Source organism: Phaseolus vulgaris, chromosome 11, assembly GCF_000499845.2.
Source record: "Phaseolus vulgaris cultivar G19833 chromosome 11, P. vulgaris v2.0, whole genome shotgun sequence".
NCBI lineage: Eukaryota > Viridiplantae > Streptophyta > Magnoliopsida > Fabales > Fabaceae > Phaseolus > Phaseolus vulgaris.
In genome coordinates, this window is record NC_023749.2 from 7,988,851 (window position 1) to 8,007,415 (window position 18,565).

An 18,565-nucleotide genomic window follows, 5' to 3' on the forward strand; every position below is an offset into this window, starting at 1 on the left:
TATTTTCACCCTCAGTCTCTCCCTCTCATAAATAAAAGCAAACAAGGATGACACTCATTCATCATCCTCAACTTCCATCGTCTCGAAAAGCAAAAAAAACTTAATGATTCATTTTATACACATTTTAACAATAATGATTTAATATGCAATCTCTTATTCATTAAAAGTTCTGGTGGAACAAACAAATCTAAGTTTAGAATTCTTAAAGAAGTACAAGACAATATAATAAGAAATAGTTTGCAGTTTTGCGTTAGAAAATTGAACATAAACCATTTTAGCCCTGACTAATATAAAAACTAAAATGTTCATTGTCTTTCTCTATTACTTACATGGTGAATTAATATGAAAATTAAAATATTCGTTGTCTTTACTTGCGTGATATATTTTTAGGTGTTCATCAAATATTTTAGAAAATCTTATTTGATTTTTTTTTAAAACCTTATTGTGGTCCCCTTTAAAAATATAATAGGACAATTTGCGAAAAAAAAAAACTTAACATTTTCTTTCACGTTTTACCTTCATTTCCAACATATTATACATGTTTTACATTCATTTTCAAATGCATACTCAATTATAATCACAACATAATCAATTTTTTTGCCAAAACAACCTTATCAATTTTGGCTACAAGACAATTAGTTATAACATAATCAATTTTTTGCCAAAACAACCTTATCAATTTTGACTACAAGACAATTAGTTATAGTGTTTTTTCTTCTCTTTCATATAATTTTACTTTTTCTAGTAATTAATAAATAATAATTTTTTTTTATCTTTTATTTTATTTCCTTTAACGAAATTATCTTCACTCTTATTTTCTTTCTTAATTCCAACATAAGACATCTTCATGTATTAAACTATTTCTTTTTGTATTTTCTTTTTTCTTTTGCCCTCTCTATCTGTTATGTTGGAGATCGCACATCTATTAAAGATGATGACAATTCGTTTATATATAAGTGTGTGTAAACTTCACCTCATGAACTAGTTTTATAAGATTGAATTAGGCTTAAAATTCACTTCTTAATAGTTTATTCTAACAAAGAAGATTAACAAGACTAAATAGTAATCAAGCATTAGGTAATACACTCTTAATCATAATCCAAAACTTTAATTCGGCTCAATAACAAAGGCCCATGATAATCATATAAATAATAACAGATTTTGAGAATAAAGTATGTCATCATATCGTATTAATCAGATCGAGCACCAAGATCCTACTTAAACGTCGGAGTGCCTTTTGCAGGTACCATCCGAACTTAGAGTTTACAAGGACGAGAAGCAGATGGGTGAATGAAAAGTTGGGAAGCTATTTCGAGAAGTAGGTGGAGAGTTAGACCGACAGACCAACTGGCCAAGAAGGAAGACAATCATTTTCTTGATTCTAACCCGTTTGAGAACAAATGTAATAATAATATTTAAAAAATAAATAAATTTCATGTTATTTAAATATTTATTTTATAATAACAAATATTTCCAAGAGTTTGAAATAAATAATAATATGAATCAAAACTATATTAATACATACCATAAATTTCAATCATATTAATTATTATTAGTATATATTTTTTATCTTTTTGGATAGTATTAAAATTTTTATAAATCCTTACATGCGTTTTACATCATCATAAATAAAAATATATTTCAAAGAGAGAAAATACATTATCTCTCTTCCCGTGATCTCTTCCAAATTTGTTATGTAAACTCACTTTTTTTTTTTTTCTGTGTAAATGATCACTTTCCCCTTAAATATGCACAATCAATTTTCAAAACCTGGATAACCCTTGAAGGAGACAACACCTAAAAGATCTTATCCCATCATTAGAGTTATTGTAATTTATGTTTTTAATACATTTTATTTTCTTAATTTTATATCTTATCTATAGTCACGTGAACCACGACAACGTGTGCTAGCCATGTATATTAAAATACTTTTATTAAATTTCAAATGTTTATTTTTAATGTCTTATGCTGAAGTAATATCTGAAAATATAAAAATTTTAAATACTTAGTAAAATGATTTTTTAATAAAAATTCAGTTAAATAATTAAATTTATAAAAACTTAATTAAATAACTTTATTTTTAACATGGTTACTTCACTTACTAACACAATTAAAAAATATAAAATTTAAAAGTTTGATATTATTGAAAAATTGAAAAATCAAGAGGATAAAATAAAATAAAATAGGGTAAACAAAAAATTGGTGGTGAAATTCATTTGATGGTAAGATAATTTACAATTAAGCTTAATAACATAACCACAAGAAGAAGGGTGTTCGTAATCCTGTGTCTCTGTATCAGTTTCATCTTCATCTACTTCAACTTCTCAAGGTAAAGGTGAGTTCTTTCTCTCTATCTCAATTATTCATATAAATACCAAATCAACAAATGGCAACCTCAGCTTCTATACATCGCCTTTCTCGTCTCCGATTCATCGCCAATTCCCAACCCCTCCTATCACATTTTTCAATCCCATCCTACTTCTCTCTTACCCCCAAAACCAAGGTTCCAAATCCCTACTTTCAATCAATGCCTCACTTCTGTCCTATGCTTATATGGCTCACACTCTTTTTTTTTGCAGAAACCGAATCGATTACGATTCTTCTCAATGGCTGCGGAACCCAAGGAATCGCCTGCCAACAACCCTGGTCTGCATGCAACTCCCGACGAAGCTACCAAGGGTTACATCATGCAACAAACTGTGAGCCGTTTTTTTATCGTTATGCATCATTATTATTATTATTATTATTTTGTTTCATGGGTTCCATTTTGACTTCTTAACTGTGATTTCAATTGCAGATGTTTCGAATCAAGGACCCCAAAGTGAGCCTTGATTTCTATTCTCGCGTCTTGGGCATGTCGTAAGTTTTCTCTTTTAGATACAACCTTTTCTTATGTTGGTTATTTATTTATTCTTTGTTAGTGTTTGAAAATGAACTGGTTATTTATTTATTCTTTGTTAGTGCTTGAAAATGAACATGACCTTCCACCAAACTAAGAGGAAATACCCAAATTGTTCTATAATTTGATAGGTCTCTGATTAAAATTTACATGTAGATGGGTAATTGAAAAAATCCATTTTATTGCATATAAGTCCTTTAAGGGTACTTGTTATACAAATACCAAATTTTCTTTATATTTGATATGGAAGGACTTGTATGCAAACAATTTTTCAAGGATCTTTTTATATGAAAATTTTAATAAGAGACCTATTTACCAGATCACTCTCATGGACCAATTTGGATATTTACTCGCAAATCTAATAGGGTTTTATTAGAATGAGAAACTATCATCAAGTCTAAGAGTGACATTAGCCTTCCCATTGAATGATGGAGGAAATAAAAATAGATAGAGAATAGAAATAGAAATCATAGAAAATAAGAGTGAATTCGAAGTGAAAATAATGTTGATTTTTACCTTTTATAATAACTATTTTAAAAGTCATATCTATCTTTTTTATTAATTGGCACCACAAAGGTCTTTGTACTGACACTTTATTAAAATTAAATTTGAACTAATATATTGTGTGTTGTGTAACGAATTGCCTTGGTCTGTTTTTATATTCACAAATATTATGTGTTTATGTCCGGATTCTTTTTATTTTCAAATTTTTCTTCGGTTGTCAATGCTATGAATGCTGATGACAGTTTGTTGGTTGGTGTAGTTTGCTTAAGAGGCTGGATTTTCCGGAGATGAAGTTCAGCCTGTACTTTTTGGGCTACGAGGTATTACATATATTTTTGTGCCTATTTGTGGGTGAAAATTTAGTCCTGAATTGGATTACTAGATGTGGATCATGTATGTACTGTGATGGCAGTATTACATCTTCTCGAAATAGTTCATAATGTCAACTTTCTCTAAGCTCATATACACATATACACAGTTTTTTCTAATTTTTGTGGATAAGCCCTTGATATTTTTCTTACATTTGTTGTTGTTTAGGATACGTCAAAAGCTCCAAGTAATCCAGTTGATAAAACGGTTTGGACCTTTTCTCAGAAGGCTACAATTGAACTGACACAGTAAGGAATATACACTTGTTATATTTCTTTATCCCAGCGTCCCTTATCTAACAATCACATAATGTACAGTAATTGGGGTACTGAAAGTGATCCAGAGTTCAAAGGGTACCATAATGGCAATTCTGAACCTCGTGGCTTTGGTATGAGTGATATTTCATTTAATTTAATTTGGTAATTTCCTTGGTGCAGATTGTGACTATAAAGCCTTGTTATTTTCTTGATTTGCTGGTTACAGTTTGTTATCTAAAAAAAAGCTGAATTGCTGACTATTATTCTTGCCCCTTGTAAAGTTGCAAAATTTAGGTTCTTATATGATGCTTAGAGATAACATGTTTCATGCATAAAGAGTTGTGAATACCTTTTGTTAAAATAATTCTCGTGTACACTTTAGCAGAGTTGTTGGTTCTTTTAAAAATGTCAACAGAGACTTTGATTTCATCAAATGATGAATTTCGTTGGTCTTCATTTTTTGAAATGTTAGATCATGTGAAAATATTCAATGTTATCTTTAGCATACCTTTGAATATCATAGGTTGTTAGTGTTTGCATTTCCTCACTATCTATTAGGATTGGAGACTATATTACCATATCTCATGATTTTGTTTTCCTTTTTAATTGGGATTATGATTAGTATAAAGAAGGGTTAGTTCTCTTGGTTTTATGGTCTTATTATCACATTGTAATACGTCACATCATATCAAGTTGTGAGGTCATGGGCCGATCCCATTCATGTGGTGAAATGGTCTCAATGGCGATCTTTGTAGTTAATGATTATGGACTTATTAGCCTCATTGGCTTACATGCGAGAGGAGAGAGGACCATGAGATCATGGACCGAGCCAAATCATGTGGCAAAACGGTCTTAATGCCGATATTTGGAGTTAATGAAAATAATTTCATTTACTTCTTATAAAGAGGGGAGAGCGTTAATTATGGATATTGACTGGATATGCGGGATTATAATTAATTTGGAAATATAGCTCAGATTAAGACCATGTACAAGGAAGAGGGGGCTGATAAAAAAAAAAAAAAAAAGGAAGAGGGGGGAGGAACACTAGTGTATATAAGAGAAAGAAGATGCCTGATCAAGACAAAACAACAATTGGATTGGGAATCACCGTTTCTGGCTAAACTAAATGCTCTAGTTGAGAGACATTCTTCTTGACTAGAACCCAAGTCAATAGCAATCATGTAATATTTAGGTTCTATGTCCGGAATTTGTTTTGAGTAATATGATTTGCATTCTTTTTAAATTATAGGTTATCAAATAATCATTCAAATAGGGAATTGTCAAGCTAATTTTTAGTTAACTATTAATTGCATTGAACCATAAGATTCAGAGGCACAATGAAAAATCTCATCTAATATACTAGTGATGTACAGTGTTCAATATCACAATTTTAAACTATAATAAGTGGAGAACACTATTTAACCAAAAGGCTCATAAAACAAAATCACATGTCACGAGTCTTGAGTTACCTGAGTCAGATTTATTTTTTATCCTAAGTTACACGTTACATGTGTTACTTTTATTTTTTATTTTTAATTTCAACATGCCTTCCTAGTACCTACTAGCTGTTTAAGCTGTTATTGTTTGAGGGGATGTTCATCATTGCGATTAGATGTAAGTTTGCATTCCTTTTTAGTTCCTGTGCAGTACCCCAAAAAAATTCAGATGGACTGAAAAAGTTAAACTTTCCGGGTCACTTTGGTGACCTAGTTTTCATGTCATTGACATGTCTGTAAGTATTATTTTTAGCTGCTACTTACTGGCTATATTTATGCTAGTTTTCATGTCATTAACATGGCTGTAAGCGATTATTTATTTGCATGGCCATTTACTATATTTATTTAAAGTACTTTTTGTTTTATTGGATAAATAGGGTATTGAATTGGAATAGTAAGTTGTCTTTCTGATTACAGGACACATTGGCATAACTGTTGATGACACAGTAAAGGCATGTGAAAGATTTCAGAATCTGGGAGTTGAGTTTGTTAAGAAACCAGATGATGGTAACAGTTTTTCTTTAGTTTTCAATTCATTCTAGCTTTCTGGTGGTTCCCATGTACATTTTCGAATATATCATTGTCATTTTTATCAGCTATGAATTGTTTGTGTTTTATGTCTGTTGTACATACAGGACAACATGAATTGCTTTTGTTCCATACAGAAAAATTGATTAATATATTTTTTTGAGGTCTGTGTTATTCATGTGCTTGATGACATCTATGTTTAATTCTAAAGATGTGAATGGATAACTCGACTGTGAAATATTAAAATGGTTAGAATATTGGAGGTAAAATTTAATCTTAAAAGCTTGGGTTTCAATTGAATAGGCTAGGTACAGTACAGGACTTTGTAATTGTCAACTTGTCATTCAGGTTTGGAGTTACTTGGAATTGAAAGTAATTATCATCCCAAAAATGCGTTTGATTTGTTGAATAACTTTCCTTGCCTTGGTTGAAAAACTCCTTCAGCCTGTTAAAGTGGTAGGACCAGGAAAAATCTTCGGTCTTTCGGCACAGCAAGTGAAATGAATGCACTGTGACTTCATCATGCTGGTGAAGGCGAGGTCGAGCTATTCTGCTGCTGCTCCTTAAAAATACTAAAACTTGTCTCCCTTTGCATCCACCCTATTTGATCTGACCATGGCTGGGAACCCTCCCACCAGCTTTGTATCCATGATAATCTGTCCTCTTTAAGTGCTACTGTTCGTGCACCAACACACTGTTCTGCCCTGTGTCAGAGTCTCATTGTCATCACCCCAATACATCCCGTGTTTTGAAGCCACCTTGGAGCTGCTGGATGCATTATGGGTCACCTTATTGGTGAACAGAAAGGACAATTGTACAGCATCACAAAAGATAAACCGCAGGGAATAAGAATTATTGTGTGGCTAGGCTGTCCAAAGAGACTATCTCCTCACAACTGAGTGATTCAGTTGATCAATAAGAATAAAATCTGATTGTTGTCCACAGGTTCAGAATTCCAAAACTTATATAATCGCCCTAATTTCCCTAACTGCTCTTTATTATATTAATTTTCTCCTAGTATATATACCTTCCTCTTCTTTTCCCATAGAGAGAAGAAAGATTTTGTTTAGGACGAAACATGTTCAGTTTAGGTTTTTTTCATCTAGGTGCAAGAGATGGGGTACGGTCATAGGCATGTAGTAATTCTGGTAGGTTGTCTAATTAATCTATATATAACATAATTGCAATACTTGTAACAGTTGAAACCACCACCATACACCAAAACTTGGCTTCTGTATGGATGCTGGTGCTACTGTCATCTGATGCTTGTGGTAGTATAATGATTAAAGAAAATTGATCATACTTTACTTGCACAGCCATCTAGCAGTTGGGCTGACAATTATTGGCTGCAATTTTTTAATAGCTTCGTGATGCATAGATGTTGAATGTTGGTATAGATGTCCGAATTTTGCTGATCACGTCAGAGATTTTTCCTAGCATTACTGCTGCTTCAAATATCACTGTCAAGTTTTCTTTATTTTTTTTAATTAATTTCTGCAGGGAAAATGAAAGGTATAGCATTTATCAAGGATCCTGATGGATATTGGATTGAAATCTTCGATCAAAAAACAATAGGAAGTGTAACACAAACTGCTTCTTAGGCTTAAGATAACTCCTTCAGGTAGATACTCTGTTTTTCTATTTCCTTGCCTTTATTTTCCGTGCAAGCCTTGTTTGCAACTCTTTGGTAAGGTTGGTTGGAGCTGAATGCTGGCATCGTCCGAGGGTTTCTTTACGGAATACGATTTGTTATGTCTTCTCTCTTTGTTTAGTGCAAAGGGTTGTCCCATGTTTTTTATATGAAATCTTGTGATTGTTGTTGCAGGCCCGGCTCTTCTGTGATACATTTTCATATCTCCACCGAATTTAACTGGGTCTTTGCTCCTAAAGAGTATGTAGTATTTTTTAAGCTACCCTTCAAGAATGAATAATGTTGTGAGACCAGAATAAATAAGGATTGTTGGTCACTTGATTCTACTATTGCAATGGATGTGTGATACGGGTATACTTTTTAGAAAAGTAATAATGTGCGAGAATGGTGCCTTCCTGTAATTATGCATGACGTCCTCTTACTAGACCATAAATGCGGGGACTCGTTACTGCGCAACCTACATAGGCCTCTCATTGGTTTTGTATATATTCTGCAATTGGGTCCTTTCAAGTGTTGTGCTAAGATTTGGGCAACTCATCTGTGTTCAATTTGGTAACCACAAATTGACAATTGCTTAGTGCACCCTTCAAAAATAAAAGTTTGGTATGTAAACATCCTAAGACTGACACTGCTATATGAGTAAGAGGAAGTAAGTTTGAGCTTAGTATTGATTAGAAGGGCAACTTTGTGGCGTGGGTCATATGAGGATTGGTGTCTTTTCTGCAGTCATGGAGAGGACTGTTTCTTCCTGCACCTTCCGGATTATGTAATCCGGGAACTCATTTGAAAAAAGACTTCTGGATTACATAATCCAAAGTCTAAATAAGACTTCCGGATTATGTAACCCAGAAAGTAATCATGCATATGAAAAAAGGCTTATGTAACCCAGAAAGTAATCATGCATATGAAAAAAGGCTTCTGGATTATGTAATCTGGAAACTAATTACAAATTTGAAAAATGACTTTCGATTACATAATCTGAAATATTTTATAGGAGTATTTTTTGGAAATTCGAAAATTTATGGAGGTGAGAGAAGAAAGTATGGAGGTGCAGGAAGAAACAGTCCATGGAGAGTTGCAAACTTTACTAAGCCTAACTCGGTTCAGTTGAGCTACTGGTTCAATCTGTTGGGTCGCCTCAATTTTGACGCTTACAGACACAATGCTATCAGTTATTCTACAGTGTGAAAAATGCACCTTCATTTAGGCTCTGCACCTCCATTCGTCTCCCTACTCCTTCATATGAAATGTGCAAAGTCAGTTCTGCCCTTTATAAAAAAATTAAATACCCTAATTCTCTCATAACTTCACACCACACCTCTCCATTCTCTCAATTTTGACATGAAAATCTGTCTTAGGAATGAATACATATTTTTCAACCTTAATTATAAAAGTATTGATCTTTCAACCTAAGACATTTGCATGAAAAATTACCTTTATAAATTAAGAACTCACAAAGACCACTGTCACTTGGACACGCCACATGGATTTCTAGTCTTAATTGAAAAAAAAATATGTACATTTGCCAAATCGAACAAAAAGGGGAAAGAAGCTGCCACGGTTGACATTACAACTCCTTGAATGTGCAAGTGCCACTGCAATATTTTTCCAATAGGAGTTTAAATGACTTGCACTCAATCCAGTTTAGAAAAAAACCCACTATAATTGATTTGGGTAATTTTATATGATTTCATATGAAATAAATACATTCTAACCGGAATATATAACCTAATTATATAATTGTTGGAATCCATAATATTAAATATTATTTCAGTATATAATATATAAATGATATTTTACAAACCCATTTTACAAAGATAAGGATGATTCAAGTTTGAATTATTTTTAATATGATATCATAGTTTATCTTAATTAAGGATGATTCAAGTTTGAATTATTTTTAATATCATATCATAGTTTATCTTAATTAAGTTTGCTTTATTGTGTAATCTCTATTCACAAATATTTAGTTTTATATATAAGATGAATATGAGATCAACATGCATTGATGCGAGGTGTGTATTAAACATGTAACATCGATTAGAAATTAAGTTAATTTAAAATATACAAATAGTTTTTAATAAGGTGTGTATTAAACATGTAACATCAATTAGAAATTAAGTTAATTTAGAATATACAAATAGTTTTTTATAAGTGAGTGGAAACTTAACCTTAATAATTAGTTATTATATTGATTAAATTAAATATTATTTTAAGGATTAAAAAAATTATTAATATTTAAATAAATTTTTATTATTGATAAATAATTTTTAAATTGGTATTTAATTTAGTTATAATATAACAACTAACTTTTCATCTCCAAAATTATTTTATTCTAATTAATTTATTCTGAAACATTTTTCATATAACTAATTTCACATTACCACATTAATTAGGGAGTTTTTATGGTAATAATAAGGTTGATAATAGTTTCATCCAATGTAGTTTGTAAGATTGTTCTAATGTAGTTAATTATGCACATAACATTCATCATCTTGTCTGTGCATCCATAGGTAAGGTAACATGTCATCTGTCCCCAAGTCTCATCTTACCTACTTCAAGATCACAAGGTAAGGATACGTTCTTTCTCTCTCAACCATTCACATAAATATCAATTACACTCAGAACAAGACTTGTGCGACACAAACTGAATAAATTCAGAATGTTATCAATAGCTGTGGAACCCAAGGAATCACCTTCCAACAACCCCAGTCTCCATGCAACTCCTCACCATGCTACTAAGGTTACTTCATGAAGCAAACTGTTAGCTATTATTTTTAATTTATTATTATTATCATATTACTGTTGCTCTTTGTTTCTGGTGTTTCATTTTGTCTTTTTAACTGTTGTTTAACCTGTAGATGTATCGAATTAAGGACCCCAAAGTGAGCCTTGATTTTTATTCTCGTATCTTGGGCATGTCGTAAGTTGTCCTTTAAGATGCAACAATTTTTGTGTGTTGGTTATTTATTTATTCGTTGGTGCTTGAAAATAGAATTGACATTCACCAAAACGAACAGAATTCAATCAGAATGAGACACTATCTAGACTCGAACTTGTGTCTAGTAGTAACACATTGCATTGGTCTGGTTTTATATATTCACAAATATTACATGTCTAGCTACAAATGGTTTTTGAGACTAAGATTTAGAGTCAATGAGAAAAATTATAAAGTGATATATATAATCAATCATGTCATGAATCATAAGTCATAACCAACTCAGATTTATTTCTTCTCCTCAGTTATACACATGTTTAACCATTTCTTTTAGAAAAAGAATTAAAACACTTCTACCTTGTACCTTCTACCTTTAGCTCTTTAAGCTGTTATACTTCACATGAGGGGATGCTCGTCACTAACTATAAGTGAGTTTGCATTCCTTTTCAATTTCTGTGCAATACACAGAGAATGCAGATGAACTGAACATGTTGAGTTTTTTCTTGTCATTCTGGTGACAGTTTTCATGTCATTGATATGTATGTAATTACTTTTGTTTACACTATTTACTGTTCATGCTAGTTTTCATGTCATTAACATGGATGTAAGTACTTATTTGCTTCCACGACTATTCACTAGATATATTTAAAGTGTTGTTTGTCTTATTGGATAAAAAGGAGATCAAATTCTTATACATGATGTTATCCAAATAATGCTTCTAATTTGTTGAATAACCTTTCTCATCTTGTTATGTTTGACTATGAAGAGCAAGAGATGGGGTTTGGTCATAGACACGTAGTAATTCTGGTAGGTTGTCTAATTAATTAATGTAACATAATCATAATGCTATATAAAATTGAAACCACAACACTCAAAGAACAAATCCATGCTTCTGCATGGAAGCTGGTGGCTGCTGTCATGTGATGTTGATCATTAAAGACAATTGAGAATACTATGGTTGCACAACTACTGTGCTCTCAATTGTTGGCTGCAACTTTTGAGTAACTTATTTTTAACATTCTTAAAATTATATTGGAGTAATTTAAACTTCATCTTAAGTGAGTTTGAAAATAAATTCTCTATAACGATCATATCTACCTGACTTTTTGTTGTTGTTTCTTCCTGCACCTCCTTATCTGAACAAAAAAATCATTTTATTCTTAAAAAAACATATTCCAGATTTTACAATTTGAAAATGTATTTTTTCTATTTATATCTCTCGGGATTATAGAATACGAAAGATATTTTCAAATTCAAAAATATCTTCTAAATTCTGTAATTCAAAATATTTTTTTTTTTTTGAAAAAATATCCTTTAGATTACTGAATTCTATAAATACCTTCTAGAATCCATAAATAACATAATCCACAATATATTATTTTTAAAGAAACTCATTTTAGATTATAGAATCTAAAATACCTTTCGAATTTTATTATATTTTTTTTAAAATTATTCATTTCAAAATAAAAAACATTAATAGAATAAAGGATATTTTTAATATTTTAAGAAGTAGGAGGTGTTATTGGGCTACGATTTGAGTTTAGCCTCAAACAATAGATGCAATATTTAATATATAGGGGAATTGCAGTGAAGGAAAGAATGGAGGCGAAATAGTGTGTGTCCTATAATCCAATATTGAATAAGAGAAGGCATTAATATGGTAGACTTGTTGGAAGTGATGATGACAGAAATATGAAACGATTAGTTAGTCAAAATATGTTTGGTTTGCTTTTTAACCAATGCGTATGAACATACGTAATTACATTTGAATGTCTTCGTTTTCATTACACAGTCTGGCTTTTCATCATTTTCCACTTAGGTCGTTATTCAATGTCTTCTTTGTGGAAAATATTCCATCAACACCTTCAAACATCTCCAATCACCAAAACAAAACTAAATAATTCACATCAGTCAATCAGAGTCCACCACCTCCAACGTTAGGCAAATCCTTTTCCTTTGCTTCACAACTCAAAACTTCTTAATAATTCATTTAATACATTCCATGGAATATGTTAATTACTTTAGTATATCCTCGTTGAATCTACGCTTCACACGTTGAATTTCAGTTTTAGTGTTATGAGTCTCATGTTCCCACAAAAAAAAAAAAATCAAAACAATGGTAATTAAGCCTCTCTAATTTACAGTAGCTATTTAATACTATTGTAAAAAAAAAATTATCTTAAAAATAAAAAAAATTGGAAAATGGAATGCCTATTATGTTATGTTCTGATATAGGAAGTGTATGGGAAGTTAAGAAAAGTAGTACGTGAATGATACTTTATTTTTATTATTCTCTAAATTTGATTTAACAAAATGTGATTTTCATATTGTTTTAGTGATAAGAATAATTTATATACTTTTTAATATTTTTAAGAATATTAATTTTCAAAGTAGATAATATCTAATATGATGATTGATCTTTAATGTTTTAATGAAATTGCAAAATTACACTCTGTCAATATTTTTTATCAACAATAAAAAGTAAATAAGAACTATTTTAAGGTGATCCAATCTTTTTACAGGAATACACAAAATCATTCTTCTAACTAGACACTCATAACAACTGGACTAAGAACCAGTCAAACCAAACGCTAACTAACTTAAAGAGTCAGCCACATACAAGTTAAATGATCCAAAACCCAACTAGGATAGGAAAAATAAGCTAAGTGAGACTTTGCAAAAATTCAAGATCAATCTCTTACTTGCACCGAAGCAAAAACTTCTAACACATATTTGAATCCGCAATTTTATACAATGATAGTAGGTTAGATAAATGAATTATTGTTTAGAAAAAAAATGTTATATTCTAACTTAGTGATATCACTTATTAACTAATAATTCATGTGAATGTTTATGAGGTTTGATAATAATTTAATAGGGGAAAGTCTAATAACTTTGTTAAAATAAATTATAAATTATTTATTTGAAATAAATCTCATTCAATTTTATTTAATAATATTTTAATTTAATTATATGAGCAATAAATATAACATCTCTAAGCCATTTTATTTTGTATTTACTGGACCCATCTATGGAGGGAGTGGCGTGTTCGTACGGTCATTCCTTCAGATTCTTTAGAGGAGTACCCTACACAATTAGCTACTATATCACATTATTGATTGGTCGTACATTTTGACTTTATATTTTAAGGAAAAATATATAAATTTTGAAGAAAATATTTCCTTGGATTAGATATATAAAAAATAATAATTTATATATATAATTGATTTTAATGTATGTCGGCACATCATTATAAATTATTCTCTACGAATGGGCTTTTAAGGTAAAGGTTTGATCTTAAAATAAAATTATCTATTATCTAATAAAAATATTGAATAGCATAATAAGTTATGAACATAACTCATAGGAATGTAATTATGTAGTTTATCTTACATCAACTATGTTTTTGTTTATAATGTTAATAAAAAAAAGATAAATAGGAATATGACCATTACTATTTAAAATGTTATAATAAGTAAAAATATGCTTTAAATAGAGTTAAATAGTATTAAAAGTTACTTTCTTTAGGAAAGTACTAAAAGTTAGTTAAAGATATAATTAGAATAATTGTTAATAAAAAAAGTTACGAGTATCCTGTTTATTATGATTTATTTTCACTTTAAATATTATTTATTTTCCAATAAAAAATGAATTATGGTAGATGCGATTTAAAAGGATTTTATAATGCTAGGATCTATCCTTAATTTTTAACATATTTTTTTAGATACAGAAATAGAAGATTTTTTTTTTTCTAAATACTAAAATTTAATTTGAGTTTTTAGTTCATTTTAAAGAGTCATATAATGTATTATATTTTCAATTAAATTTTTTCTTTCTTTTGTCCGTTGCTTTTACGTTAAAAACAAGTTTTCCGAAGTTTTTTAAAAATTAATTATATAAGTGGATGGTAATTCATTTCTCTTTAATGGAAGAATAAAATAAAAGTTAAATTCTTATTCTAAGAAAAAAAGAAGCTAACAACGTAAATGTAAACATCATTTACTAAGTTTTATAGTGAAAATGTGAGAGAAATTAAATATTTACACATATTATCATGATTTATTAGTGGTTTATGTGCGTATAGTTTATTATGGATGTAAAACTCAAATAAAATGTTACAATATTCAACCTCAAAATTATATTATCTACAACAATATACTATAGGAATTTCCTCAGTTGATATACATTGCTTATATTCCTATTTTATTATTAATTATATATTTTTTTAAAAAAATTAACATTTCAAATCACAAAACTATCATTTTATTATTTATGTAACAATAAAAATGAAAAATAGTAAAGAAAAACTACTATTCCACTAAAATTATTATTATTATTATGTATAACAAAAGAAAAAAAGCCCTATTACATTTCTACTTAATAATATAAGTTACATTAATTTATTTTTCTCTTTAATATAAATATATAATTTATATTAATTCTTCAATATGGTTTTCATTTAAATATAGACTACACGTTAAATATATAAAATAATAGTCCATATATTTTCATTTAAATAAATACATAAAATTAACATTTATATATATATATATATATTAATATATTAAATTTTAACTGATCATTAAAATAAGATAGCATAAAAAAAAGAGATAGATGTAATAACCTGTGCTTTCCCTACTTTAAGATACTAATTATTTTCAATAACACAACATAATGTAACACCATCATTCTTTTTTAATTTTGTAAAAAAAAATAGAAGCACAAAATATATCTTTCTCATATAATTAGTATAAAATAATAATAAAAATTTAAATGGAGTATAGGTATGTAAAATCATCTTTTAAGATGATTAAAAGTGATTGAAAATGGTGAAAGAAATTAATCGTATGTAGAGAAGAAAAATAAAATAATTTTAAAAATAGTAAAATTTATTGTTTTATTTTTTATTTATACAAATAATCCATCTCTCACTTTATTTACTAAAATATATTAATTACTATGTAGGGTGAAAAATTGGTTACCCTCAATTTCTCACCGTCTTATGTTAAATTTTTTAACTTTGCAAGTGAGAAATTGTTTATTCGATCCATCAATTGATTTTCTTTTAATTCTGTTCTATTTTTTTCAAAATCATTTTGGTTTTAATTAATATTTGAAAATATAGAAATTAATTAAGTTTTAACTAAATCTAAAATAATTTAAAAACAAATGAAAGAAAATTAAAAAATCAATTGAGAAATCGGTCTCTGAGTCAACAATTCTCTCGACAAAAGTAAATTTAACTTAAAATGGCGAGAAATTGGTTCAGTAATTAGTATATTTTGATAAATAAAATGGGAAATGGGGTATTTGGATAAATAAAAATATTATATGAAAAAATATTATTTCACTTAGTCTTTTATAATTTTTTTTGAGTTAAATATCTTTAAATTTAATTTGATTTATCAATTTTTGTTTATTTTGTTAAATATGTTTTTTAATTGGTAATAAAAAATCAATAAATGTGAACCACTTTAAGATTGGTTAAACCTGTATAAAAAAAAACTCAAGCCAACTCACCTAACTGAATTTTGAAATCCAACCTAAATGAACAAATCCCTGAAAAAGACATAAACAAAATCATCCTCATACAGACTAGACTAGAGGATCAATACATCAGTCAGAAAATAAGAAAAATGTAGCATGAGACTTGACAGACCCACAACCAAACTTTTAATTAAATTAAGATAAAAATTTCTGAAACGTCAACCACACCAGTATTCAAGATTACATTGTTCCTATACTTTCACAACTCTTATCACTGAAATTCAAACCACTCTCCCGAACTCCTCGCATAAATATGTTACTTAGTTGAAGTGTGTAGTTTATGTTTAAAGATTTAGAAATTAGAGAGAATAATAGTGTGATGGGTAATAAAAAAAGGTGAGAAGAGAATGGATTGTAAAGTGCATTAGTGTGAGTACTGTGTATCTGATTTGAAAATAGAGGAAGTGAAAAGTCTGACACAAATCTTGGAGATCATGTTTTTTTGGAACCTTTTCGATTGGCTTCCCAATGGTGATTCCACCACACAACCTGTTACTGTTAATGTTAAATGTCTTATGTCTTGCATCAACTTCTTTTGTCGCTTACACCATCTTATGCTGTTCCTGTTCCTGTTCCTCTTCTCTGCAATCCCCAATGCCTTTGGAACAACCCAACATATTCCTGTCATTGTCATTTCTGTACAAAGAGATACAAAAAATAGAGTGAACTGAAATATAGAATATGTTCTTTTTAGATTATACAAAAATAAGAACAAAATCAATATAGCCTTTTAGTTGTTGGGATAACTCAAAAAATAAATAAACTATATGAAAATGTAATTATACATAAAAAATCATTAAATAATAGTTAATTTAAAGAAAAAATAATAATTAATTAATCCATTTATATATTATTTTATAAATTAAAATAATATTATTATTTAAAATAAATTTTATTATTAATAGTAAAATAGTTTTTAAATTGATATTTAATTTTAGTGTTTAGCTACTAACTCTTTTAAATTTTAAATTAACTTTTAATTATAAATTATTAATTAATTTAGAATTAAAATAGTTAATAGTTAAAATTTTTAGTAACTAATATTAAAATATCAATTTAAAAGTTATTTTATAATTTTTTTAATAATATAAATTATTTTAGATATAAAAAAATTAGTTTATAAAATAATATTTCATTAAATTGATATATGTATCATTTGGTAGGTTGTCTGAGTGTTAATTGTTTGTGTGTGGGTTGGATTTTCTGTAGGAAGCTTTTATATTGTTTGTTTGTTTGTTGGGTTATCCTGTTTATCCATTTTGTGGTTTTGGTGGTTTTTGGTTTGTCTATACTTGTTGGTGGCTATTTTCCTCATTTGGGAGTGGGTGCGATGGTGAAATATGTTACAGTGTCTTGTTACGTATACGGGTTGAATCATCTCTGAAATGATTCTATTTATTTATTTATTTATTATTACTGATAAAAAAACATATGAGTTTTAGTCTAGTCCACATATTTTTATATTTTTTTTTAGTAATATTTTAATAATTTGATATGTCAACATAACTGAGAAATCAAGTTAGATAGTAATGTATAACATGAAAACTTTTATTTAAAAAAAAAACTTAGAGGTAGTTTTTTTTTCTTTTGTCAAATAATCATAATCATTTTAAGAAAACCTTTTTTTATCAGCATTCTAAGAAAACCTTATTTTGGTTTTTATTTGTCACAAGCTTTTCAAAATATAAGAAGCTGAAACAATAAAACATCTTATCAGAATTACAACCATAATTAAGTCAAGTTCTATTTTCTTTTAAAACTTCTAAAAAATTCACTAAGTTATTTTATACACGAACAACTTATTCTTTTAACTTTAAACAAACTTCTAATAACAAGTTGTTAAAAACTCTATTCATTAACTTAAGAATGATTGCACATTAGTATGTGTTGTGAATAGAAAAATATGTTAATTAATTAAAAAAAATTCTAACTGATCCTTAATCTCTTGGAGTTGTCTTGTTTCTAAACACAAACCCTTCGCTAGAACTGGCGTATACGTAGGGCTCTCTTAGAAAAACATTATCTTTTTTTCTTCAAAGTGCTTTTACAAATATCATTTATGGTATATTATACTATACGCTGAGAGCGATAGATAACCTATAAAGATGATAATATGATATAAATATATAAGTACTTTTGTGGAGAGTGATTTTGTTATTTTATTAATCTTCCTTTTTTTTCTAAATTAAAATCAAAAGGAATAGCAACAGCTAGGGGAGGGTTCATGTGCATGGGGTCCATTTCAATTTAATACGTTATTTTTGTTCCACTATATATTATCTCAATTTTTCTTTAGTTTGACCGTTGATTGTTGATATTATTTTAATTATATTACAAAATAATAAAACCAATCACTCAGATAAATCTCATTGGCAA

The 18,565-nt window shown here is 28.8% G+C and overlaps 1 protein-coding gene across 3 annotated transcripts; it reads left to right on the top strand.

Moving 5' to 3' along the window:
* Positions 1-2,198: 2,198 nt before the first annotated feature.
* Positions 2,199-8,105, top strand: LOC137820096 (lactoylglutathione lyase). 3 transcript variants are annotated; one of them, XM_068623915.1, is made up of 9 exons: positions 2,199-2,335; positions 2,580-2,699; positions 2,798-2,859; positions 3,663-3,723; positions 3,941-4,020; positions 4,090-4,160; positions 5,943-6,032; positions 7,554-7,674; positions 7,879-8,105. In XM_068623915.1, the coding sequence occupies exons 2-8, from the start codon at positions 2,607-2,609 to the stop codon at positions 7,652-7,654; spliced, it is 558 nt and encodes a 185-aa protein (XP_068480016.1). In that variant the 5' UTR covers positions 2,199-2,335; positions 2,580-2,606; the 3' UTR covers positions 7,655-7,674; positions 7,879-8,105. The 3 variants fall into 3 exon arrangements, with proteins under 3 accessions (XP_068480016.1, XP_068480026.1, XP_068480008.1); XM_068623925.1 differs by having other exon boundaries at positions 2,209-2,329; XM_068623907.1 differs by having other exon boundaries at positions 2,269-2,503.
* The last annotated feature ends 10,460 nt before the right edge of the window (positions 8,106-18,565 follow it).